This window comes from Mustela putorius, unplaced genomic scaffold (genome assembly GCF_011764305.1).
Source record: "Mustela putorius furo isolate JIRA1106 unplaced genomic scaffold, ASM1176430v1.1 tig00004033_pilon_pilon_pilon, whole genome shotgun sequence".
In the NCBI taxonomy this organism is placed as follows: Eukaryota; Metazoa; Chordata; class Mammalia; order Carnivora; family Mustelidae; genus Mustela; species Mustela putorius.
In genome coordinates, this window is record NW_025422169.1 from 4,339,345 (window position 1) to 4,366,975 (window position 27,631).

Genomic DNA, 27,631 nt, shown 5'->3' on the forward strand with positions numbered 1-27,631 from the left:
TCTGTCAAATAAATAAATAAAATATTAAAAAGTAAAAAATAAAAATTCATACATATTAATAAAACAAGTACCCAACAGAAAAAGTGGCAAAAACATGACTAAACATTACACAGAAGAAAACATTTAACTTGTTTTCTGTAATCTCAGAAATGCAGTTGAAAGCCACAATAATATTTCCATGAGACCAGCAAAAAGTAAAAAGCTGGACAATGCCATACACGGAGAGAATGGGAAGTAATGGGAGGTTTCATTCAAAATTAGCGGTGTATAAATCAGAAATACCATTTGGGAAAAGTTAGATATTTATCTAATGAAATTGAACATGCACATACCCTCCTAACGGATCCAGCAATTCCACTACTAACATGTCCAAGTATCGTATATATGCAGTTGAGGATGACAAGAACATTTATGGCCGCACTAATTCTAATAGCCCCATGTTGTAAATAACCATTATGTTCATAAAGAATAAAACAACTAAGTATATAATCCATTTATTTTTTTTTTTTTTTTTATTTTTTAAAGATTATTTATTTATTTATTTGACAGAGAGAGAGACCACAAGTAGGCAGAGAGGCAGGCAGAGAGAGGAGAGGAGAAAGCAGGCTCCCTGCTGAGCAGAGAGCCCGATGCGGGACTCGATCCCAGGACCCTGAGCCGAAGGCAGCGGCTTAACCCACTGAGCCACCCAGGCACTCTATAATCCATTTATAATATGTTCTTAAAGTAGACCATCATACTACATTGAAAATTGTGAATTGTAGCAGTGGTTCCCAAAGTGGTGACGGTACTTGGGTGGGTTTTCTGATCTCTACTGAAATGTGTCATTATCTGAGAGATCTACAGAACTCAAAGAACTAGTATCTACCATTTGACCAATGTGTGGATGAAAGAACCCTTCAAAATGCAAGACAGACCAATGGGTTTTCATGTCACAGAGTTTGAGAATTTCACTGACATGGCTTCAAATTTTACATTGCAGCTAACCTTTAAAGAAACTGTTAGTTTTATTTTTATCTGATATTCGCTGAAACCTATCTTATAAGTTTATGAAAACATGCCTCCCTTTTCTAAATACACAGATGAGTATGGATTTTCTTCCTATACTTTCAACCGTAACAATATATTGCAACAGACTGAATGCAGAAGCAGACATGAAACTGAATCGTTAAAAATTTTTGTGAAAACAGGGGCTCCTGGGTGGCTCAGTGGGTTAAGCGGCTGCCTTCAGCTCAGGTCATAGGCTCAGGGTCCTGGGATCGAGCCCCGCATTGGGCTCCCTACTCAGTGAGCAGTCTTCTTGTCCCTCGCCCTCTGTCTCTCCCCCTCTTTCTCCTTCACTCTCTCTCTCAAATAAAATCTTTATTTAAGGGCACCTGGGTGGCCCAGTGGGTTGGGCCTCTGCCTTTGGCTCAGGTCATGAGCTCAGGGATCTGGGATTGAGGCCCCCATCGGACTCTCTGCTCAGTGGGGAGCCTGCTGCCCCCAACCCCGCCCCGCCTGCTTCTCTGCCTACCTGTGACCTCTCTCTCTCTCAAATAAATAAATAAAATCTTTAAAAAAAAATTGTGAAAATGGGGCACCTGGGTGGCTCAGTGAGTTAACCTCTGCCTTCAGCTCAGGTCATGATCTTGGGGTCCTGGGATGGAGCCCCGCATTGGGCTCTCTGCTCAGCAGGGAGCCTGCTTCCTCCCCGCCCCACCTGCCTCTCTGCTTACTTGTCATCTCTGTCAAATAAATAAATAAATAAAATCTTTATAAAATATATATTTGTGAAAATGTTAAAACAATGCCACTCGTGACTAATTTTTTTGGAAAAGTCTTTTCATTAAAATGTTATTTACATTAAGATGTAACAGGTGTGTCATTTTTTAAGAGGTACCAATACACCAATACATGCCATATCTACCATATTTAAGATCAATCAGTTTTAGTATCTAATGATATAACCAACATAAATGAAAGATCTTTAGGGTTCTCAATAGTTTTTAAAATCATAAAAAGAAGTCGTAAGACCAAAAAGCTTCTGAACTGCTGAACTACAGACATATGCTTCAGCAATGATGAATCTCAAAAACACAATGTTTACGTAATTCACAGATAAAGCTCAAAAACAGGGGAAAGAAAACAAACAGCTTGATTTAAAAAAAAAATATATATATATATATATGTGAAAAAACTGTACAGAAAGGCCAGGGAATAATTAACACAAAATTGAGGATGACCAGTGTGACGGCAGCAGCAATACACTGCTTCTGGGGAGAGGTACACACCAAAGCTTCTAAGGCACTTAGATATCCTTTTAAGCTATGTACACAGAAATACTTAAAACAAACAAACAAACAAACAAACAAAAAACTGGTACATAAAAATGGTATACTTCACAACAAAAATTTTAATAGAAGAAACAAAGAGACATACCTAGTATCCTAGAAGGAAAAACTCAAAGAATGCTTCTTCTCAAATTAATCTATAAATTCAAAGCAATCACAAACAATATCCCAACAAGATTTTCTACAGAACTTGGAAAGATGGTTCTAAACATCATCTGGAAGAAAAATGCAAAGAACGCCGAAAGCTTTTTTCAAAAGAAAGCAGCAAGATATATTACAAAAGTACAATAATTAAAATGGTGTGGTAATAGGTAAATGGGTCAAAAAAGAATTCACAATGCAATTTTTAAAAAAAGGATATGACCCAGTCAAGATATTTCTTTTTTATCACCCAAAGAAGATAAAAATTAAAATGAGAAGTTACTTCCAGTTATTAGAAAAATTAGTAAGATGTTAAAGAAATAGTTATCATTCGTGCTGGCTAGCAGCGAGATAAGGCACAGCTTTGGAGAGTGGATTTTATTACCGCGTAGGATGTTCGAGCAGAATTCCACAGCATTGTCCTCCAGCGTTGTCACAGGGAACCAACTACAGAAATACTATCATTCTCGTTATAGGGAACCTCGACAATAAATACCCAGCAGAAATTAAAGCCTGGTTTGATAAAGACAGCATACCTCCTTTACTATACTAAGCAGATACCAAAACTACGTTTTTAGAGGCGCCTGGCTGGCTCAGTGCGTTACAGCGTCTGCCTTCGGCTCCGGTCATGGTCCCAGGGTCCCGGGATCGAGCCCCGCATCGGGCTCTCTCTCGGCGGGGGGCCTGCCTCCCCCCAGCTCACTCCGCCTGCCTCTCTGCCTGCTTGTGATCTCGGTCAAACAAGTAAACTCTTTAATAAAAACACAACACAACACAACGACACTTGTTAAACACTGTGTCTCAGGCACTTTGGGGGCACTTTGGGGACCTGAATGCACGTGGGCATCTACGGGCGGAGCGCAGGACACGCTCCCAGCAGAGCTGTTTGCAAAGCACTGGTTCCATTCGGGCGCACGTCCTGAAAACCCCGAACCTCCGACGCTGTTCTCGGTCTTTGTCGGGGAGTGAAGCGCGCCTGCCCCTTTTTCCTTCCCTGCAGCGGGGGCTCTGGGCCGCGGCGCCGGACCCGGCGCGGGGCGCTCTCCGCTCCGGAAGGCAGCTTTTCCCCAGAAACCTCCTCAGGCCGGTCCGGAGCGTGCGCGGGGTCGGACTCCGCGGCGGGCCGACCACCGGCCTCAAGCCTCTGCACCGCGCGCCACGCCCGTGCCCCTTCCAGAGCTTCCCCCGGAGAACTCCGCGGGCGGCACCTCCAGGGGCCACGGCGACGTCGGGTCGCTCCGCGGCGGAGCCCCCCGCGCCCTGCACGCCCCGCCGTCCGGCCGCAGCAGGAAAAGCCCGCGCTCCGGAGCGACGGGCGCTCAGTGAAACCAGGGTCCGCCTCGAGGTCCGCGCTTAACCTCCACGCCCGTCTACCTCGGGCTGCCCGGGGGCGCTTCGGCTCGACGGCGGGGTGCGGGCGCGCGCACCCCCTGCCCTTCCCGCTACGCGGCCGCCGCCCCCGGGGCAGACCCTTCCTTCCTTCTAGAACGACGCTGAAGCGCGCCCGCCCCGTCAGCTGCACCACGGCAGCCCGCCGCCCCGGCCGACGACCACGAGGCCCTCGCGCGAGCCGAGCCCTGCGCCCGGCAGGTGGGGGCCGCTGCGCCCACCCCCCGCCCCGGGGCACCAGCAGCAGCGGCCCCGGCGGCGAAGGCTTACCTGTGCCCCGCGCGGCCGCCGGCCCCGGGGCTCTGACGCCGCTGCCCAGTCGCTTCCCCATGCTCGCGGCGTCCGCGTCTCCACGCGTGCACGTCCCCTCGCGGTCCCCCGCGGCCAAACGTGACAGGCGCGTCCGCGCTCCGCCCGCTCCCCGACCCGGAGCGACCGTCCGCCCGCGGGCTCTCCAGCGGGCGGCCTCGGCGCGGTCCGCTCCGGCGCTTCAGGGGCGCGCAGGACCCTCCACGTCGCAGCCCGGGCTTCCCCTCCGCCCCAGAGCCGGCAGCGCGGCCCCGGGAGCGCCCGGCGACCCCGAGACGCCGGCGCGGGGCACCCCCGGCTCCCAGCCCGCGGCACCACCGCGCTCGTCAGCCGCACGTCGTTCTGCTCGCGCAGCGTCCCAGGAAGCAACGCTCCCCGAGGCACGCCGCCGCCTGAGAGAACATGCCGATCACCCGAGACCCAGGAGCAGGAAACCGGAAGTGAAACCTCTGGCCCCGGGAAAAGGGGGGGCAGAGGGGGAGGGAAAAAAAAAAGAGAAAGTGAAAACTAAACCGTGGCAAACGGCGGGAGCCAATCACTGAGGAGAAGCCAAAGCGCAGGCGCGGACTGCGGCCGGCGTCCACGCGGCGCTCGCCTCTCCCCGGTGCGCAGGCGCGAAGCTGCAGCGCGCCCTGGGATTGGAGGACCGAGTCCGGCCTGGGTAGCTGGGGGCGGGACGAAGCCGGGACCGGTGTCTCCTGGAGCCGGTGCGTGGCCGGATGCGGGAGACGTGGAGAAGACCTGTAGTCGCCCTGGCGGGTGTGCGTGGGTTCCCGCAGCTGGTTCTCTGGGGTCTGTGGTGTTTGCCCCTGTTGTGTCTCCTAAGGGTGCAGTGATGAGCATTGCCTTGACCCAAAGTGACGTCAGTAAAATCTTTTAATTTAGGAACTCAGGAATAACCTTGAAAGAGTGTCAGCCTGAAAAAGAGATGGGACGAGAGATTATGCTGAAATACGTCCAGCAGGGCAAGTTCTGTCGTTTCACTTCCGCGTGGCACCTGCGGGATCACTCGGAGGACATTAGGAGAAGGAAAGGAAAAGTGAGTTGGGGGAAATCGCAGGGGGAGAGGACCCATGAGGGGCTGTGGACTCTGAGAAACGGAGGCTTGGAGGGCGAGGGGAGGGGAGTGGGGGGCTGGGTGAGCCTGGCGGGGAAAGTTGGGAGAGGTGGTTGTGACAGTTGATTGGAGGAGAGCCGGAGTTTAGGGTTGTGGTGGCTTCTCATTGGCTAAGCTGTGCCACTTTCTCATTGGCTGGGTTGTTGCCAGCAAGGAGGAAATCATCCTGGTGGGGTGTGGTTGTGACAGTTGATTGGAGGGGAGCCGGAGGTTAGGGTTGTGGTGGCTTCTCATTGGCTAAGCTGTGCCACTTTCTCATTGGCTGGGTTGTTGCCAGCGAGGAGAAAATCATCCTGGTGGGGTAAGCTTGCTTCCAGCAGTGGTGCTTAACTGAGCACCCTTCCTGGCTTCTTGACTCCAGTTTGAATTTGGTTTCTTTCCATTTTCACACACGAAATGTTTAAGTGCTCATGCCCTAGGAAAACGGCTCTAGAAGTTGTTTATCCGTGCAGAGAGCTAAGGGACCTCATATGGCATTAACTCTACAAATGGGAGAGATTAAGTACTGCAGACACTTAGCATTAGCGAGGCATATACTGCATGCTGGAGATAGGGGTTTATTAATTCAGTAGCAGCCTTTACTATTTGCTCTGGTCAGCTACCAAGTAAGCACTAGGATTACGGTTGTGAACAAGCCACACAAGCACCCGGCACATAACAGAACTTACTCCAGAAGTAGGTAACAAAAGTTAACAAGTAAACCACCACCACAACAAAAATAGGATTTCATTTGGGCGCCTGGGTGGCTCACTGGGTTAAGCCGCTGCCTTCGGCTCAGGTCATGATCTCAGGGTCTTGGGATCGAGTCCCGCATCGGGCTCTCTGCTCAGCAGGGAGCCTGTTTCCTCTCTCTTTCTCTCTGCCTGCCTCTCCATCTACTTGTGATTTCTCTCTGTCAAATAAATAAATAAAATCTTTTAAAAAAAAAAATAGGATTTCATTTAACAGTACACCTGTGAAAGCAAGCTGAAAATGCTGGAGAATGGAGTTGGAGGCTGGAGGCCAGGAGCAGAAGAGACAGAGCTGCCAGATCTCACTGCATAAGGGACATTTGAAGTCAAACCTCAGGAGTAAAAGCAGACCAAACCAGTCCTCAGAAGATGTGGAGGAAGAGCTTTCCAAGCAAAGCTTGTGCAAAGTGCAAGCGCAGAGTCAGTAGAAGTGAAACTAGGGTGTGTTCAAAAACTGAAGAGGGTTGGGTGTAGAAACTAAACAGTACAACTTACAAGTACACAAAACCAAAATGTACAACTCCCTGATATATCACAAAGCAAATATTCGTGAAATGACCACCAAGGTAAGGTAAAAAAATGGAACGTTGCCAAAACTCCAGAAGTTCCATCTTGTGTCAACTCCAATCATCCCTACCATGATACCTAACCACAAATCTTAACTTCCATGTTAATCTCTATCTTACCTGTCGGATTAAGTTTGTTGCCTAAACATACATACCTAAACTTCGACATTTAGTTTTGCCTGTTTGAACTTCATATAAATTGAATATGTTGTGCCTAGTTTCTTTGGAGAAACATTGTTAGTAAGACATGTTTTCATGGGTACTTATTATTTTGTTTTCATTGCTATATATGTAGATGTAGCTGTAGCACATTTTATTATTATTTTTTAAGATTTTATTTATTTATTTGACAGAGATCACAAGTAGGCAGAGAGGCAGGCAGAGAATGAGGAAGGGAAGCAGGCTCCCTGCTGAGCAGAGAGTCCAACTCGGGGCTTGATCCCAGGACCCTGGGATCATGACCTGAGCTGAAGGCAGAGGCTTTAACCCACTGAGCCACCCAGGTGCCCCCACATTTTCTTTATCCATTTTACTGTGGGCGTTTTGTTTTTGTTTTTATTTATTTATTTTTTAATGTAGGTACCATGCCCAACATGGGCCTTGAACTCACACCCTGAGATTAAGAGTTGTGTGATCAGGGTGCCTGGGTAGCTCAACTGGTTAAGTGCCTTGTCTGCCTTTGGCTCAGGTCGGTCCCAGCATCCTGAGATGGAGCCCTGTGTTGGGCTCCCTGCTCAGCAGAGAGTCTCCTTTTCCCTCTCTTTTTGCCCCTCCCCCCACAAATGAATAAATAAAATCTTTAAAAAAAAAAAAAAAGACGGGGCACCTGGGTGGCTCAGTGAGTTAAGCCTCTGCCTTCGGTTCAGGTCATAATCTCAGGGTCCTGGGGTCAAGCCCCACGGGGGGGGGGGTCTCTGCTCAGCGGGAAGCCTGCTTCCCCCTCTCTCTCTGCCTGCTGCTCTGCCTCCTTGAGATCTCTGTGTCAAGTAAATAAAATCTTTTTTTTTTAAGTTTTTTTTTTTTTTTTAATTTGTCAGAGAGAGAGAGCAAGCGAGAACGAACACAGGCAGACAGAGTGTGAGGCAGAGTCAGAGGGAGAAGCAGGCTCCCTGGGGAGCAAGGAGCCTGTTGTGGGACTCGATTCCAGGACACTGGGATCATGACCCAAGCCAAAGGCAGCTGCTTAACCAACTGAGCCACCCAGGCGTCCCAAATAAATAAAATCTTTAAAAAAAAAAAAAAAAAAAGATAGCTGCATGCTCTACAAACTGAGCCAGCCAGGCACCTGTCCATTGTACTGTTGATAGACATTTGATTGTTGCAGGTTCTTGGCTACTATGAAAATTCTACCCAAACAGTACACATGTGCATCATTTCTGTTGGGTGTATACCACACTGGATAATTTGGAATTGTTTCAGCAAGTATTCATTCTCTCCCCCTTCTGCTGTTGACCAAATTTACTTCTCTACTCCTTTGATAACTGCTCTTGGCCATGTGAATATTTTTGGCTGATAGAATATTAGCAGACATGATAGGAGCAGTAGTCTTAAGTATTCATATGTAGTTCATTTAACTCTTGAGTTCCAGTAATGTACACAAGGAGACCATGTCTCAAATAGCTATGCCCCTTCTGCCTGGGCCTACAGAACAAACATGTGGAGCAGATGTGAATCCAACCTGTGGCATAAACAAACCCACCTTAGATTTACAGAATGTTAGACCTCCTGAAAATTGATGAGTATGAGAATTAATGCTGTTGTCCTAAGTCACTGAATTTGAGGTGTTTATTATGCAGCATTATTGTGGCAATAAAAAAGACCTAAGTTCAACTTCAGTAGATAATATCAAATTTTTGCAAATTGGCTTTACCAAGTTACATTCCCACAAGCAACATATGAAAAGTCTAATTGCCCTACATTTTTGGCAACACTTTCAGTTACTCTGGAGGGTGTGGTATGGCTTCAATTTGCGTGACCTCCAAGTTTGTTCTTTTTCATATATGTTTTGGATATTCTAAGTCTTCTGAATTTTCACATAAATTTTATAATTAATTTATTTTCTGTCTGAAAAAACGCTACAGTTTGGTTTGGGCTTGTGTTGAAAATATAGATCAATTTAGGGAGAATTACCATCTTAATATTCCATCTTCAGATTCATGAACATGATATATCTACTTAAGTCTTTTTAAAATTTCTCTAGGCAATATTTAACGCTTAAAATGTACAGGTGCTATGCACATTGTCATATTTATCTCTTTACATTTTTGATGGCATTTAAAAATACATTACAATGGCTTGTTGCTGATACATAGAAATACAATTGGTATTTCCACATTAGCTTTTTACCTGCAACTTGCTGAACTCACTTATTAGATCTGATAGCTATTAGTGTGTATATGTATTTTTTTTTAATTTTCTAAGACCTACATACTGACTGCAAATAATAATACTTTTCTTTGTTTCCAATCTGTAATATCCTTGTTACATTAAGGCCTATAATACAATGAGGAATAGAAGAGATAAGAACAAACATCTTTATATATCACTGAAATTAGAGGAAAGGCATTCAGTTTTTGTCCATTAAGCATAATGTTGGCTTTAATGTTTTATATCCTTCTTTAGGTTGAGAATTTTCCCTTTTATTCCTAGCTTTTGAGAGCTTTTATTATCAATAAGTGCTGAATTTTGTCTGCCTCTGTTGGAGATTATATAGTTTTCTTTTTTAGTCTATTAATTTGGTGAATTACAGTAATTGATTTTCAAATGTTAAGCCAACCTTGAATTCCTGGTATAAACCAATTTAAATTAGGATGCATCATTCTCTTTATATATTACTGGACATGATTTTCAGATATTTTGTTAAGAATTTTGGCATTTACATTGGGACGCCTGGGTGGCTCATTTGGTTAAGCAGCTGCCTTCAGCTCAGGTCGTGATCCCAGCGTCCTGGGATCGAGTCCCACATCGGGCTCCTTGCTCAGCGGGGAGCCTGCTTCTCCCTCTGCCTCTGCCTGCCATTCTGTCTGCCTGTGCTCACTCTTTCCCCGTCTCTCTCTCTGATAAATAAATAAAATCTTTAAAAAAAAAAAAAAAGAATTTTGGCATTTACATTCATGAGGGATATTGGTCTCTAGATTTTACTTTTCTTGTAATATCTTGGTTTTGTTATTGGGTGACTCTAGCTCACAGAATTACTTGATAAGTATTCCTTCCTCTTTTAATTTCCAAAATACATTGATTAAAATTGCTAATATTTCTTGCAAAAATATTTAATAGAATTAACTAGTGAAGTCATCAGGGTCTGTTTTTTCTTTATAAAAAGGCTTTTAAGTATAATTTTTTACTATTAATATATTAATATACCAATAATATGATTACTATATATAGTATGCTAGTATACTAATAGATATTAAGAATATCTATTTCAGAGGAAGATAGCTTTACCAATATGACTGTCATACCAGGATGACTATTGGTACACCCAAAGCTATGTCTCCCCGAGAAGGAATAACAGAAGCTTCACACTTTGTGTGCGGGGAAATAGGTATCACTAAAATAATCCAGCAAGTCACTAAACAAATAAGCAAATAATAGTAACAAGACCCAAAGGGAGGAGGAAAGACCAATACACAGAATTGAGGAAACATACTATCTAAAAGATAGTAGTTTTCAACCAAAAATTATGAGATGTGAAAAGAAATAGGAAAGTATGACCTAGACACAAAAAAACCAAGCAACAAAACTACTATGAGAGTGACTAATGTTGGCTTTAACAGAGACTACAAGTAGCCATTATAAATGTGTTCAACAAACTAAAGGAAAGTATGATAAAAGAAATAGATATGATGACAGTGTCACGTGAAATAGAGAATACCAATAAAAATAAATTATCTTAAAAGAGCCAAATGGAGAATGTGGAATTGACAAGTACAGTACTGATATTAAAAAAAAAAAAAACAAAAAAACTAGAGGGGCTCAACAATATATTTGAACTGGAGAAAGAATTAGCAAATTTGAAGATAGGTCAATAGACACTATGTAAGCTAAAAAAAACAAACAAACAAACAAACAAACAAAAAAAAAACCAGAAAAAAAGAATGGAGAAAAATTTTAAACCTCACAGAACTTTGGGAGAACATTAAGTACACCAATACATGTGTGATGGGAGGACTAGGAGAAAGAAAGAAGAAAAAATATTTGAAGAAAGAATGGCTGAAAACTCTCCCAAATTTATTTTTTTAAATGATATACACATCCAGGAAGCTCAATGGACTCCAAGTGGGATGAATTCAAAGAGTTTTGCAAACATACATATCATAGTAACAATGCTAAAAGTCAAGGACAAAATTTTGAAAGCAGCAATAGAAAAAAAAGCTTGCCACTTGAAAGTGACACCCAATAAGATAAAAGCTTACTTAGCAGAAATAATGGAATCTAGAAGACAGTGGGATGACATATTCAAAGTGCTCAAAGGGAAAAACTGTCAACCAAGAATCTTATATACAGCACATCTATCAGAATGAAGGTGAATAAAAGACTGTCCCAGATAAACAAAACTGAATTATGTTGTAGGCAGATCTGCCTTACAAAAAATATAATGAAGTTATTCAGGTTGAAACCAGGTGACCTAGATGGAATATGAATCCATGTGAAAAAACAGAGAACACTGGTAAAGTTAATTATGTAATGATACAAAAAAGTATAAGTGCATATTTTCTCCTTTATTCTAATTAATTTTAAAAGCTGTGAATATGTATATAATATTGGGTTTATTGGGTTTGTAACATACAGAAATATATGTACACTATATCTACTAAAAAAAAGCCCACAAAGAAGGTAGGTGGGAGCAAAGCTCTATTTGGCTAAAGAAATAACAGATAGTAAAGTAATAAGTATAATAATAGATTGTTGGGCTTTAACATTAATAACAATAATACCACAAAAGAGGGGAGAAAGGGTTAGAGCTATATAGGAGCAGAATTTCTGTTCATCATTGGAATTAAGCTAGTATAATTTTAATCTGATTCTAATAAGATGTATATGGGAAACTCTAGAGCAACCATTAAAAAAAGTAAAATTAAAGAAATAAAAATGATAAAATAGAAAATTTTCACTTAATGCAAATGAAAGCAATAAAGGAGGAATAGAAGAACTTATAAGACATGAAACATAGCAAAAAATAAAATGTGAGACATATGTCCACCTATGTCAAAAATAACATGGGAATGGATTTAACAATCTAATAAAAATGCAGAGATCGATAAAATGGATTAAAAATGCTCCAACTATAAATGACCCAACTGCAGATCCAATGATCTGCAGAAGATGCATATTTGGATTTGCAAGATACTGGATTTAAAGATATAAATATATTGAGTAAAAGGATTCAGATATATCATGAAGATAGCATCCATAAGAAAGCTGAAATGACTGTATTAAGATAATATACTTTAGGGGCGCCTGGGTGGCTCATTGGGTTAAAGCCTCTGCCTTCAGCTCAGGTCATGATCCCAGGGTCCTGGGATGGAGCCCTGCATCGGGCTCTCTGCTCGGCAGGGAGCCTGCCTCCCCCTCTCTCTGTGCTTGCCTCTCTGCCTACTTGTGATTTCTGTCTGTCAAATAAATAAATAAAATCTTTTAAAAAATTACTTTAAAAAGATAATATACTTTAAAACAAAAAAAGTTACTAGAACTCTTTTCTTTTTGGCTATTCGAGGTCTAGCAGCAGTGTCCACAATAGCCAAACTATGGAAAGAACCTAGATGTCCATCAACAGATGAATGGATCAAGAAGATGTGGTATATATACACAATGGAATACTATGCAGCCATCAAAAGAAATGAAATCTTGCCATTTGCGACAACATGGATGGAACTAGAGCGTATCATGCTTAGCGAAATAAGTCAAGCAGAGAAAGACAACTATCATATGATCTCCCTGATATGAGGAAGTGGTGATGCAACATGGGGGCTTAAGTGGGTACGAGAAGAATAAATGAAAGAAAATGGGATTGGGAGGGAGACAAACCATAAGTGACTCTTAATCTCACAAAACAAACTCAGGGTTGCTGGGGGGAGGGGGTTTGGGAGAAGGGAGTAGGATTATGGACATTGGGGAGGGTATGTGCTTTGGTGAGTGCTGTGAAGTGTGTAAACCTGGTGATTCACAGACCTGTACCCCTGGGGATAAAAATATATGTTTATAAAAAATTAAAAATTAAAAATTAAAAAAAAAAGAAACTTCTATAGCAATTTGGCAAAGTAATGTTAATGTCTGTTGAATATAATAATAACTAAAACACTGAAAAAAAAGTTACTAGAACTAAAGAGGAAAATTTTATGATGATAAAAGGGTCAACCTCTAAGGAAAATCTAATATAATTATATATGCACCTAATAACTATAAAATACATGAAGCCCAAATTGCAGAAATGAAGGGAGAAATAGACAATGATAGTTGGAGGCCTCAATACTCCACTTTTGATAATGGAGAGAATAAATAAAGACAGCAGTAGAAGACTTAAACTATATTACAAGCCAACTAGACCTAACAGACTTTTGTAGAACACTCAACAACAGCATATAAATTTTTCTCAAGTGCATGTGGAACATTCTATGGAATAGACTATTGGGTCATAAAACAAACCTTATTAAATTTAATATATTTCCCTGAGCAGAGTGGAATGAAATTTGCAATCAATAGCCAGAAAAATAATTAGGAAACATAAAAATGTGGAAATTAATACACTCCTAAGTAGTCAATGGATTTAAGAATAAATCAAAAGGGAATTAAAAGACATATTTTGGGTTGAGTGAAAATTAAGACACTAGATGCCATAACCTGTGGGATGCAATTAAAGAAATACTTAGAGGGAAATTTATACCTGTAAATACCTATATTAAGAAATAAAATCTCAAATCAATAATCTAACCCCCACCTTAAGAGACTCATAAAATTAGAGCAAACTAAACCTTAAACAGTAAGAAAGAAATAATAAAAATTCACACAGAAATTAAGGAAATTGTGTCTATAACTTTTTTTTACACTGCTCTCAGGTCCCAGACTGTCCAAAGGAAATGGAAAATCCGGTCACATTCAGCACTTTTCTGATGTAAAGCTATACACACGCAAATATATATAAATATGAATATATACATATATAATACATGATATACATAATAGTATCATAAATAGATTTTCACACAAATATAAATGTATGTGTACGTATAAACTAACATTTGTATTATTCATAGCTCAAAACCTCTAAGAACAGTAGCACTAAAAAAACACCAGCAGCACTTAAAAAATTCATAAAGTAAAAACAATGAAAGTTAGCACTTACTTGCAGAAAGAATAATATTGGATTTTTTTTTGTCTAAGATTTATTTTGGGGGCACTTGTGTGGCTCAGTTGGTTAAGTGTCTGCCTTTGGCTCAGGTCATGATCCCACGGTCATGGGACTGAGCCTTTCATCAGGCTCCCAGCGCAGTAGGAAGTCTGCTTTCCCTTTCCCTCTGTCCCTCCCCCTGCTAATGCTTTCTCTCTTGCTCAGTCTTTTGCTTAAATAAAATCTTTTTAAAAAAAAAAAAAAAAAGGATTTTAGAGAAAGAAAGCATGTCCGATGAGTGGAGGGGCAGAGGGAAAGGGAGAGAGAGAGATTCTCAAGCAGACTCCCCACTGAGCACAGAGCCTGCTGTGGGACTCAATCCCACAACCCTGAGATCACGACCTGCTGAAATCAAGAGTTAAATGCTTAACCAGCTAAGGCACCCAGACGCCCCTAGATATTCTTCCTTTGAATAAGAGAATAATTCTCATTTGTAAATGACTTTGAAAGAAGTTGCTTAATATTACTTATGACTCTTTTCCTAACAAGAGTCAATATTATTTTGTATGCTTTAGAAGGCACTTTGAGAGCTGACTCTGTTTACCTTTTCATCCTCATAATCATACTTATATCTGTTTTGCTTAGATGTCTGGCTGTGGCCTTATTTTTGTTCTTTCATTTGGGATACATCCCTCTGTATTTCATTTTGTCTGTCTCTGTCTTCTCTGTATTGGGCCATTTCTGTCTCCTGCTCCTGAAAGCAATGGCCTTATGAAGGAGAGGTCATATAGTATCCAGTGTCTAGTGCTTCAGGGAATGTCTCCAGTGTGTATTGTGTGCACTCCACTGTTGTGTTCTGGCTGCTCTGTCCTTCAGGCCAGTTTTCTGCAGACTCTCTCCTTACCTAGTGTGGGCAGTGTTTTGGTCCTTTTCCTGAATGTGGCGAGCTTTAACTAGGTGTGCATTGGTCTGCTTGTGAAATGAGATGTGTCACTACCTCCACCAGAACCGAGGGCCTACAAAACTCTCTGATCAGGAGATGTGCTGTGGGCAGGGGTTTGTGCTGGTCTTCCAGAGGAGGGGTCTGCCACACTGGCATTGAGGCAAGCTTGACTTGAGAGGGACAGTCCCGCCAGAGCACTCAGGAGTTGGGCTTGGTATAAGTTGGTTAGACAGCCAGTGTCAGTGCTGTGCTGCTTCCCTTCCACAGGTGTTTATGTCAAGGGGTGGACAAGGGAAATGGTGCCAGCCATGTCCCAGAGTGGTCTCTCTGTGAGTGCTTCTTCTCAGGTATATGCTCAGAGAAGAGCAAATACCCTCCCTGCTGTGTTCCCTGGGAGCTCTTCAGATGGCTGTTCCCTCACTGTCTGCCTCTGCATTGTTTGCCTGCCTTCTCTTCAGGAACATCCCAGTACCCTCTGGGATCTATGCCCTGCCAAGCTTGCTGACCTTTAGAACTCCAGGCTTTAAGCCCCACTGGTTATAAAACCTTATGAGGGGCACCTGGGTGGCTCAGTGGGTTAAGCCGCTGCCTTCGGCTTAGGTCATGATCTCAGGGTCCTGGGGTCGAGTCCCGCATCGGGCTCTCTGCTCAGCAGGGAGCCTGCTTCCCCTCTCTCTCTCTGTCTGCCTCTCCGTCTACTTGTGATTTCTCTCTATCAAATAAATAAAATCTTTAAAAAAAAATAAATAAAACCTTATGAAATTTGGCCTTTGTCATTTTCCAAGCCAATGGCTATGGGGAAACATTCTCCTTGTGCGTTTCCGTGTGTGTTCCACTCTCTTTACCCTTCTCTGCAGTCATGGTTCCCTCCCCTCCGCAGCAGCCAGGATCCGTTTCTTTCCCAAGCCTCATTTCCACACTTCGGACCTTCTTTGATGTGGCCTCTTCTCTCCATTTGCAGAGTTTGTTCTGCCAGTCTTCAGGATGATTTCTGGGGTACTTAGGATTGTTTGATAGTTATCTAGTTGTACTCATCAGACTAGGGTCTTCCTACTCTGCCATCTCCCTGTCTCTCCCCAAAGAGGCCCACTCTTATTAGAAGATTCAACATGTGCCCTCTACATTGCAAGCCAGAGCTACCATCAGGACATTGTGGCCTCTTGTAACCAGAGAGCAGCAGGTGAGAAGAGTCACTATCTTGACAGTGGCAATTGGCACTGACCAGCAAGAGGAGGTAGGGCTGTTTTTAACCACAGGAATACCTTTTACCCCCACCAGCCAGTTGGGTGCGTCTTGGTCCTCCCATGCCCTGTTATAACTGCGAATGAACACACCCAGCAGTTCCAATGTAATCATAGAAGTGATTACTGTGGATGCAGACCACTCAAGATTCAAGGTCTGAGTCACATCACCAAGTGAGCCATAGCAACCTATTGAAAGGATAGCTGACAGTGAGGGATGACTGAGACCTTTAAAATGAACAGTGGAAATAAAAATGAACAGCGGAGGAGGAAAGGGTAAGACTAACTGCACAGACAGAAGCTGTAGTGTATCCTATAAATTTTCCAAGTTCCCCTTGAGAGATCCCCGGTAACAGTGGAGGAACTGCTCCTCAACTATGTGTTGAGGAATGGATCTGTGTGGTGCAAGGGTTAGACTGTGGTAACAGTAGACGTGATCTCCTTCAAGAACCTGTTGTGGAAGCATAGGTGACTCAAGGACTCCAACTGCCAACCCATTGGACCCCATCATGGCATTCAAGTTTCCCTCAGGATACTCTCAGATAGTTACAGAGCACATCAGGGCTACTAGTGCTGGCCCATTTCTACCTGACTCCTATAGTGGGTAACTTTTGCTCAGGGACTCTCCATCAACCTGGCTAAGAATTTTTCAGGCCTAAGCTGTCGCCTGAGAATCCTTATATTAAAACCTTCCTTATCTTTTTTCACAGTTGTTCGACTTACAGCTACATTTGTAGGTTCTCTCTGCCTATCCCTGTGCTCACTCCATTATCCTTTATGGAGTTTTCCCTAATCTCTTGAACATCTATCCCATCTTGGTATCCACTTCCCAGAGGACCCATAGTGGAACACTCTTCAAGAAACTTTTTAGACTCCTCACCCTAACTAATTTTAGCATCTGCTTCCCAAAAAACACAATCAGCACACTTGTGGAGGTTACCCTATCCTAGTGTCATGACAGATTTCTTCTATGTAATAGTCACATTTTTTTTTTTAAGATTTTATTTATTTGTCAGAGAGAGGGAGAGAGAGCGAGCACAGGCAGACAGAATGGCAGGCAGAGGCAGAGGGAGAAGCAGGCTCCCTGCCGAGCAAGGAGCCCGATGTGGGACTCTATCCCAGGACGCTGGGATCATGACCTGAGCCAAAGGCAGCTGCTTAACCAACTGAGCCACCCAGGCGTCCCATAGTCACATTTTTGTTTTTTACACGGGGATCTTTAAATCCATCTGGAATTAATTTTTATGTGTGATGTGAGGCGGGATGTAAATTTTATTTTATTTTTATTTTTTTAAAGATTTTATTTATTTATTTGACAAACAGAGATCACAAGTAGGCAGAGAGGCAGGCAGAGAAAGTGGGAAGCAGGCTCCCCACTGAGCAGAGAGCCTGATGTAGGGCTTGATCCCAGGACCCTGAGATCATGACCTGAGCCGAAAGCAGAGGCTTAACCCACTGAGCCGCCCAGGTGCCAACAGGACGTAAATTGTAATAATCTTTCTTCACATAGACATCTGACTCAATACAATTTATTAAATGAGTTCCTCTTTCCCATAGATACTACTTCTATTGAGCACCAGGTTCCCTCACGTAAGTGAATCTGTTTCTGGAGAGTTCTCTTATATTCCATGTTATCATGCTATTTTATTTACTGATTTAATGGCCAACTCACAGAAAGTTACCTGGCAGACAATCTAACTCCTTAAGACCTCTCAGTTCATGATTTCTGGGAGTCCTGAATACACTGTTTTCCAAATAGCTGTCTTATCAGATTAAAAAAAATAAAGTTATGATCTTATAAAATGACATTTACTTTTAAAATGTAACAGGTTAAAAATTGCCTACCTTAAATTAGGTAATCAGTAACTATTCACTAAATAGAACTTTTAATTAATATCATAGATAAGTCTTAAAATGGATTTGAATGATCGTTGTAAACTTGTAATGGAGTGGGTGTAGAGGGAACATACGTCAGCATGATGAAGGCCATATGTGACAAGCCTACAGCCAACATCACACCCAACAGTGAAAAGCTGAAAGCTTTTTCTCTAAGATGAGAAACAACATAAGGATGTCTACTCTTGCCACTTTTATTCAGCATAGTATTGAAAGTTCTAGCCAGAACAATTAGGCAAGAAAAATAAAAGGTATCCAAATTGGAAAGAAGGAGAGAAAACTGTCACTATTTGCAGATGACATATCCTAAATATTCCACCAAAAAAACCCAAGCAAACAAACAAACAAAAAACCAGTCAGAATGGGGCGCCTGGGTGGCTCAGTGGGTTAAGCCGCTGCCTTCAGCTCAGGTCATGATCTCAGGGTCCTGGGATCGAGTCCCGCATCGGGCTCTCTGCTCAGCGGGGAGCCTGCTTCCCTCTCTCTCTCTCTCTGCCTGCCTCTCCAACTACTTGTGATTTCTCTCTGTCAAATAAATAAATAAATAAATAAATAAATAAATAAAAACCAGTCAGAATAAATCCAGTGGAGTTACAAGATACAAAATCAATACACAAGGATCTATTGCATTTCTCTGCACTAATAACAAACTATCAGAAAAAAGAATGTAAGAAAACAATTCCATTTTCAACCCCATCAAAAAGAATAAAATGCCAACGAATAAATTGAAGAGGCATTTCACACTCATGGATTGAAGAATTAATATCAATAAATGCAAATGCAGTCTATAGCTTCAACGCAATTCCTATCAAAATTCCAATGGCATTGTTTCACAGAAATAGAACAAGTCTAAAATTTGTGTGAAACCAAAAAAGACCCTGAATAGCCAATGCAATCTCAAGAAACAGCTACAAAGCTGGAGATCTCACACTTCTTGATTTCAAACGCTATTACAAGGCCATGGTAATTAAAACACGATGGCATTAGCATGAAAACAGACATGTAGAAGGATTGCAGGGAAGCCAGCAGAGCAGGAGGACCCTAAGTTCACCTTGTTTCAGGGATACAACTAGACAACACTCACACTAGTGTTTATAACCCAGACAATGACCTGCAGGCCAGCAAAACTAACTCCACAACGAAATGTAGAGAAGAGGCCACATCAAAGAGGGTGGGAAGGGCTGGGACACAGTGGGCAGCTAAACAGATCTGAGGGGACTATCCGTGGGAGGGAGGGACCTGCAGGTGCGAGGAGGGGAGAGAAATACATGATCCTGGGGAAGATGAATCCCCATCACATCTGAGTTTAAAAAACAGATGGGCTGAATTTCATGAGTTCTTAACACCAAGAGGGCTTAAAAAACCTTGAAATAAAAAAAACAAACAAACAAAAAAAAAACTTAAGGTGAGCCCAGAAGGGAAGAAGCAACTGAGTCCCTGCCCTTAAAGAGACAGCACGGGGGAACACCCACAGAGCTGCAGCCTTTGGAAAAATGCCTGGGGCCCACAGGAGGAAGAGCTACTTACTAATCTCAGAGCAGGTCCCAGAGAGGCACAGATCCTGGGAGGCTTCTTCAGGAACAAAGGAGCTGGCAGAACCCCCCCCACCTCCCACCATAAATACACAGCACCCGTGGGAACCAGTAGCACCTGACGCTCACCACCTAACTTGTTCACAGTGTCCCCAGTGCATGCTTTGGCAGATCCAACCCTCCCTCCTCCCCCGCCCCCAGCCAGGTTGGCCTCAGTCCTGCTGCTGTGGGGCCTCTCCCACAGGGGACCAGCTGCAAACAACACCTCCCCACCCCCCAACCAGGCTGCCTAGCCAGCCCATGCCTATTGATGACCTGTGGCTCCAAAACACTCTTGGCCAGAGCCCGTCCAGGGTGGTGCCACATGGCAAGTGGCCCCCACATGGGCCAGTGCCACTGCACAGTGGTTCCTGCCCTAGGGAGAGGGAAAGATAACCACACACAACAGTCAGACTGGGGCCGGCAATGGAATCATGGCAGACCACTGGTCTGACAGCAGGCCCTGCACTCCAGCAGAAGCTTCCCTGGGGAAACACACCCTGCAGTTTAATGCCTTGGCAGCTCTGGCAAATGCCTGGTTAGACTCAGCTCAAGCCCAAGGGAGCCTCAGACTGGCTCTGTAACACCACAGGGACCAAACCCTGCTCACGACAGGCAAAGAGAGCCACTGCCGATAGCAGCAGGGTGCACACAACACACACAGGAGTGGTGTGTGAAGCGCCAGGCTCTGGGGATGGGGGACACTGCACTGCAGGGCACTATAGGACCTCTTTCTCCTAAGGCCGTTACTTACAAAAATTCAGAGGTAACTGAATTTCCTCACACACAGAAGCAGACAGAGAGGTAGAGAGACAGAGGAATATGCCCCAAATGAAAGAAGAAGGCAAAAATTTAAGCAAGAGATTTAAGTGAAATGGAGACGAGTAAGATGCCTGATAGAGAATTTGAAGGAATGGTCAGAAAGATAGTCACTGGACTTGAGAAAAGAGCGGAGGTCATCAAATAAGACCTTTGGCAAAGAGATGGTACATCTTAGAGATGAAGAACACAACAGGTGAAATTAAAATACACTAGAGAGAATAAATAGCCTCGAGGAAACAGAAGAGTGAATCAGTGACCTCATGGACAGAGTAATGGAGAGTAATGAAGCTGAGCAGGTGAGATAAAAAAACAAAATAGGCAAAATGACAACAGATTTAGGGAGCTCAGTGACGCCATCAAACATGATTCACATAATAAGGATCCCAGAAGGAAAAGAGAGGGAAAAGGGGGCAGAAAATGTATTTGATGAGACAATAGCTGAAAACTTTCCTAATCTGGGGAGTGAAACAGAAATCCAGATGACAGTACATACAAGGGAAGCCCCGTAATCTCTCAGTGGACTCTTTCAGCAGAAACTTTGCAGGCCAGACGTGAGTGGCATGATATAGTCAAAGCACTGAAAAGGAAAATCTGCAGCCAAGAATGATGTATCTAAAGGCTATCATTCAGAATAAAGGAAGAGAGAAAGATTTTCCCAAAGAAAAGTTTGAAGGAATTCACCACCACTAAACCTGCTCTGCAAGAAATGTTAAAGGGGACTCTTTGAGTGGAAAGGAAAGAGCATAAGTGGGAGTAAGGAAAGTAGGAAGGATAAAGGCAGGAAAAATAAGTGTATCTGTAAACATCAGTCAGAGACTCACAACATAAAAGGATGTCAAGTATGACACTCCATACTTAAAACATGGTTGGGGGGGGGGTGGCAGGGAGAGGAGAAAAGAATGGATTCTCTTTTCTATCAGTTGTACCAAAACATCCACTTAACTTGTTTCATTTGTACTGCTCCATTAAATAAAGTAATTTGGGAAGAATGGGTTCAAACTCCAGTGACTATTGACTTAATACAGACTGCTATGCAGAAGATGCTAAATACATACTTAGTGGTATCCACAAATCAAAAACCAGAAAAAAAATATATGAAATAAAGAGAAAAGAATCCAATTACATCACTAAAGAAAGCCAATCTATCATGAAAAAAGAGAGTAAGGGAAGAAAGGAACAGAGAAGAATTACAGAAACAACCATAAAACAAGTAACAAAATGGATGGGGCACCTGGGTGGCTCAGTCCTGTCTCCAGCTCAAGTCATGGTCCCAGGGTCCTAGGATGGAGGTCTGCATCCGGCTCCCTGCTCAGCGGAGAGCCTGCTTCTCCCACTCCCCCTGCCCACTTCCCCTACTGTGTTCCCTCACCTGCTGTGTCTCTGTCAAATAAATTAATAAAATCTTTTAAAAAAATAACAAGATGGCAATAAATACATACCTGTCAATAATTATTTTGAATGTAAATGGATTAAATGCTCCAATCAAAAGACATGAGGCAATGGAATAGATAAAAAGCAAGACCCATTTTATGCTGCCTACGAGAGACTCATTTCAGACCTAAAGACACGTGCAGATTGAAAGGGAAGGGATGCAGAAGTGTTTATCATGTAAATGGATGTGAAACGAAATACGAGGTAACAATACTTATATCAGACAAAATAGACTTTAAAACAGAGAAAGACAATTGTCATATGATCTCACTGATGTGTGGAATTTAAGAAACCAAACAGAGGATCATAGGAGAAGAGAGGAAAAAAAAACCACCAAAATGAAACCAGAGAAGGTGACAAACCATAAGAGACTCTCAAACATAAGAAACAAACTGAAGGTTGCTGGAGGGGCGGTGGGTGGGGGATGGGGTAATTGCGTGACAGGCACTGAGGAGGACACTTGCTCTAATGAGCACTGGGTGTTATCTAAGACCCAATACAGATGTTGAATCACAAGACCTGTCCCTCTGAAACCAATAATACATTATATGTTAATTAATTGAATTTAAATTTTAAAAACTTTATAAAAAAGAAATAAAATAAAACAAAGACTATTGCAAGAAACAAAAAGGGACACTTTATAATCATAAAGGAAAAACCCAAGAAGAAGATATAAAAATTATAAATAAAAAATAAACAATTATAAATAAAAAATAAAATTATAAATATTATAAATATTTATGCACCCAACATGAGAGCACCCAAATACATAAAGCAGCTAATAACAAACATAAAGGAACTAATCAATAGTAATACAATAATAGTAGGAGACTGCTAACCCCTCTTTACATCAATGAACAGATCACTCAAACAGAAAATCAACCAGGAAGCAGTGGCTCTGGAGGACACATGGCATCAGATGGATCTAACAGATATATTCAGAACATGCCATCCCAAAACAGCAGAATATACATTCTTTGCAAGTGCACGTGAACATTCTCCAGAGTAGATCACGTGTTAGGCCACCGAACAAGCCTCAACAAATTAAAAAAGTCCAAAGTCATATGATGCATCTTTTCTGACCACAATGCTATGAAACTAGAAATCAAATAGAAGGAAAAAATCTGGAAAGAACACAAATACATGGATATTAAACACCATGCTACTAAACAATACTAAACAAGTGAGCAAACAAAAATCAAAGAGGAAATTTCAAAATACCTGGAAACAAATGAAAATGAAAACACAACAGTCCAAAACTTTTGGGATGCAGCAAAAGTGTTTCTAAGAGGGAAGTTTATAGCAATACAGGCCTACACAAACAACTTAACCTTACACCTAAAAGAACTAGAAAAAGAACAAAATGCAAAACTGACAGGAAGAAGAAAATACTAAGGATTAGAGCAGACATAAATGAAGTGGAAACTAAAAAGGCAGAACAGATCAATGAAACCATAAGCTGGTTCTTTGAAAAGATCAAAACAAAATTGATAAAATTTTCACCAGACTGATAAAAAAAAAAAAGGAAAGAAGACTCAACTACTCAAATATACAGTATCAAAGATGGAAGAGGAGAAATAACAATAAACACCACAGAAATATAAAGGATTATAAGAGTATCATGAAAAACTACATGCCAACAAGTTGCACAACCTCGATGAAATGGATAAATTCCTAGAAACATAACCTACCAAAGCTGAAACAGGAATACAGTTTGAACGGACCGATGATCAGCAATGACGTGGAATCAGTAATGAAAAAACTCCCAACAAACAAAGGTCCAGGAGGAGACAGCTTCACAGTTGAGTTCTACCAAACATTTAAAGAAGAGTTAACACATATTCTTCTTAAACTATTCTGAAAAATTGAAGAGGTAGGAAAACTTCCGAATTTATTCTGAGATTCTGAGGCCAGGATTATCCTGATACCAAAACCAGATAAAAACACCAACCACAAAAGAGAAGTACAGGCCATTATCCCTGATGAATATAGATGCAAAAATCCTGAACAAAATACTAGCAAAATGAATCCAACAATTAAAAAAAAAAAAAAAAAAAAACATTCACTACAATTGGGTGACATTTATTCCCAGATGCAAGGTGGCTCAATATTCACAAGTTGATCAACATACTACATCACACCAATGAGAAGGATAAGAACCACATGAATATTTCAATAGATGCAAAAAACACACAACACCCATTCATGATAAAAACCCTCAATGAGGGGTGCCTGGATGGCTCAGTGGGTTAAACCTCTACCTTCAGCTCAGGTCATGATCTCAGGGTCCTGGGATCAAGTCCGGCATTGGGCTTTCTGCTCAGCGGGGAGCCTGCTTCCCCCTCTCTCTCTGCCTGCCACTCTGCCTACTTGTGATCTCTGTCAAATAAATAAATAAAATCTTTAAACAAAACAAAAACCCTCAACAAAGTAGGCTTAGAGGGCACATACTTCAACATTAAGGCCGTGTATGAAAACCCACAGCTAACATCATACTCAATGGAGAAAAACTGAGAGCTTTTCCTCTATCAGGTGGAGAATGGCCACTCTTAACACTTTTATTCCCCATAGTATTGGAGGTTCTAGTCACAGCAATCAGACAAAAAAAAAGGGAAAAAAAGTATAATAATTGGTAAGGAAGGAGTAAATTTTGCACTATCTGCAGATGGCAGGATACTATGCATAGGAATTTTTTAATAGATTATTTATTTATTTGACAGAGAGAGAAAGAGAGGGAACACAAGCAGAGGGAATGGGAGAGGGAGAAGCTGGCTTCCCCCTGAACAGGGAGCCCTATGCAGCGCTTGATCCCAGGACCCTGGGATCATGACCTGAGCTTAAGGCAGTCACTTAACTGACTGAGCCACCCAGGCACCACTATGTATAGGAAATTTTAAATACTCCACCAAAAAACTGCTAGAACTGGTCAGTGAATTTTTTATACAAAATCATGTACAGAAATTTGTTGTATTTCTATACACTAATAATGAAGCTGCAAGAAAAAAATTAAGAAAATAATCCAATTTATTACTGCACCCCAAATAATGAAATACCTAGAAATAAACTTGACCCAAGAGGTGAAAGACCTGTACTCTGAAAACTATAAAACACTGATGAAAGAAATTGAAGATGACACAAAGAAATGGAAACACATTCCATGTTCATGTGTTGGGAGAACAGATATTGTTAAAATGTCCATTCCACCCAAAGAAATCTACAGATTCAATGTAATCTTTATCAAAATACCAACAGCATTTCTCACAGAACTAGAACAAATAATCCAGAAATTTTTATGGAACCACAAAAGACCCTGAATAGCCAAAGCAATTTTGAAAAAGAAAAACAAAGGTGGAGGTATCACAATTCCAGATTTCAAGATATACTACAAAGCTGTTATAACTAAACAGTATGGGACTGACACAAAAATAGACACATGGATCAATAGAATAGAATAGAAAGCCCAGAAATGAGGTAAGACTGTGCAATAGGAAAAAGAGAGTCTTTTCAAAAAAATGGTGTTGGGAAAACTGGAGAGTGACATGCAGAAGAATGAATATAGACCACTTTCTTACACCATATACAAACTCAACGTGGATTAAGTACCTAAATGTGAGACCTGAAACCATAAAAATCCTAGGAGAAATCACAGGCAGTAATTTCTCTTACATTGGCCATAACAACATTTTTCTAGATATGTCTCCTTTGGCAAGGGAAACAAAAGCAAAAGTAACTATTGGGGCTATGTAAAAAAAAAAAAAAGCTTCTGCACAGGGAGATTGCTAGGAAGATTGTGGAATAGGAGTACCCTAGCTCATCTTGTCCCATTGATACAACAAGATATCACTCACATCAGCTTACATAACGCAGAAGCAATCAAAGACTGGCAGAATGAACTCTACACCCAAAGGTAGAGAAGAGGCCACACAGAAGAAAGTAGGAAATGTGGAGACAGGACTGGAGACCTAAAGGGACTGTGGCTATCTGCAGGTGGGAGGGAGAAGGGAGAGTGGTGAAGGGCAGGAAACATATGATCCTACTGGGGACCCTGAACAGGGAAGACAAACCCCTATAACATTTGGCTTTAAGAGCAAGAGGAGCTGAATTTCACAAGTTCTTACAACCAACAGGATTTAAAGCCTGGAATTCTTAAAATCAGTGTGCTCAGCTCTGGCAGAGCTCTGAAGGTATTAGGAACCAGAGTCCTCACCCTTAAAGAGGGGGCAGGACAAGCAGCCTGAGCAGATACAGTGTAGAACCAGAAGTTGGGAAAATGCCAGGGGCAGATGGGAGGGAGAGTGGTTTACTCATCAGAGAGGTGTCCCAGAGAGCTAGGGATCTCCGAAAGACCTCTCCATGAAGAAGGGAGCTGGCAAATGCCATTTCCCTCCCCTGCCCCCCGCCCCCCGCATAAACACAAGGCCACCTGTGGGAACTAATGCCAAGCTACACTTGCTTACATGATGCTCTCCCCCACTTTGGTGGATTCACCCTTTCCAGTCACATATGCCTCCGTCCAGCACAGTGGGCCCCTCCCCACAAAGATTAAGGCAAACCTCAGCAGCACTGTGTCTCCCCACTGGCACCTTTTGCAGGCCCTCAGAGGCTGGTGATTCAGAAGCCTGAAACACACCTTGTTAAAAATTTGGGATCCACCCACATGCCCTTTGCAGAGCTGCTTAGGCTGACTGGTACAGCAGCTGCGGCTCCAGGTGTCAATTAGCAAGCAGATCAGACTGTACCTTGTTAAAACACACCCCCCCCCATTCCTCAGGGACCAAACACTGCTCACAAGAGGCAGAGAGAGCCACTTGAGATAACTGAACTGAAAAGAGGCAAGAACACAACAGGGCACATGCAACACACACAGGAGTCACTTGATGAAGTGCCAGGTCCTGGGGAACAAGGGACACAGCACAGCAGGGAATTTCAGGACCTCTTCTTCATAAGGCCATTACCTTCAAGAGCAGGAGACATACTGACTTTTCTAACAGAAACAGACATAAAGAGACAAAACGAGGAGACAGAAAAATGTATCCCAAATGGCAGCAAGAGACCTAAGTGAAATGAATGTAAGTGATATGCCTGATAGAGAATTTAAAATGTTAATCATAATGAGTTGAGAAAAGATTGGAGGACATCAGTGAGACCCTTAACAAAGAGATAATAAAGAACCAATCAGAGATGAAGAACTCAATAAATGGAATTAAAAATACACTTGATGGAATAAGCAGCAGACTGAATGAAACAGAGGAATGAATTAGTGACCTAGAAGACAGAGAGTAACAGAAAGTAACCAAGCTGAACATATGAGAGGGAAAAAAATTATGCGATTTGAGAATAGTATTAGGGAACTCAGTGACTCCGTTGAGCGTAATAACATTTGTATTATAGGATCCCAGAAGAAGAGAGAAAAGCTGGTAGAAAATTTATTTGAAGAAATAATAGCTGAAAACTTCCCTAATCTGGGGGAAGAACAGAAATCCAGATGTAGGTGGCAGAGATTGTCCCCCACCCCCACCCAACCATCAACCCAAGGAAGTCCACATCAGGACACAGTAATTAAAATGGCAGATAAAAAGTAGTTATAAAGTTAAAAGCAGTTATATAGTAAAAAGTAGTTATAAAGAAAATCTTAAAAGCTGCAAGAGAAAAGATGACAGTTACATACAAGGGAATCAGTAGATTTTTCAGTAGATTTTTCAGCAGAAATTTTGCAGGCGAGAAGAGGTGGCAAGATATACCCAAAGTACTGAACAAGAAAAATCTACAGCCAAGAATACTTGATCCAGCAAAGTTACCATTCAGAATAGAAGG

General features: G+C 42.1%; 1 protein-coding gene across 1 annotated transcript in view; it reads right to left on the reverse strand.

Annotated features, from left to right (window-relative positions):
• TASOR2 (transcription activation suppressor family member 2) overlaps positions 1-4,326 on the reverse strand; it is a 77,923-nt gene extending 73,597 nt beyond the window's left edge. Inside the window, exon 1 of the mRNA XM_045072316.1 lies at positions 4,134-4,326. Within this exon, the coding sequence (XP_044928251.1) occupies positions 4,134-4,194 (61 nt within the window). The 5' untranslated portion in view covers positions 4,195-4,326. The remainder of the gene's footprint in view (positions 1-4,133) is intronic.
• Positions 4,327-27,631: the final 23,305 nt, after the last annotated feature.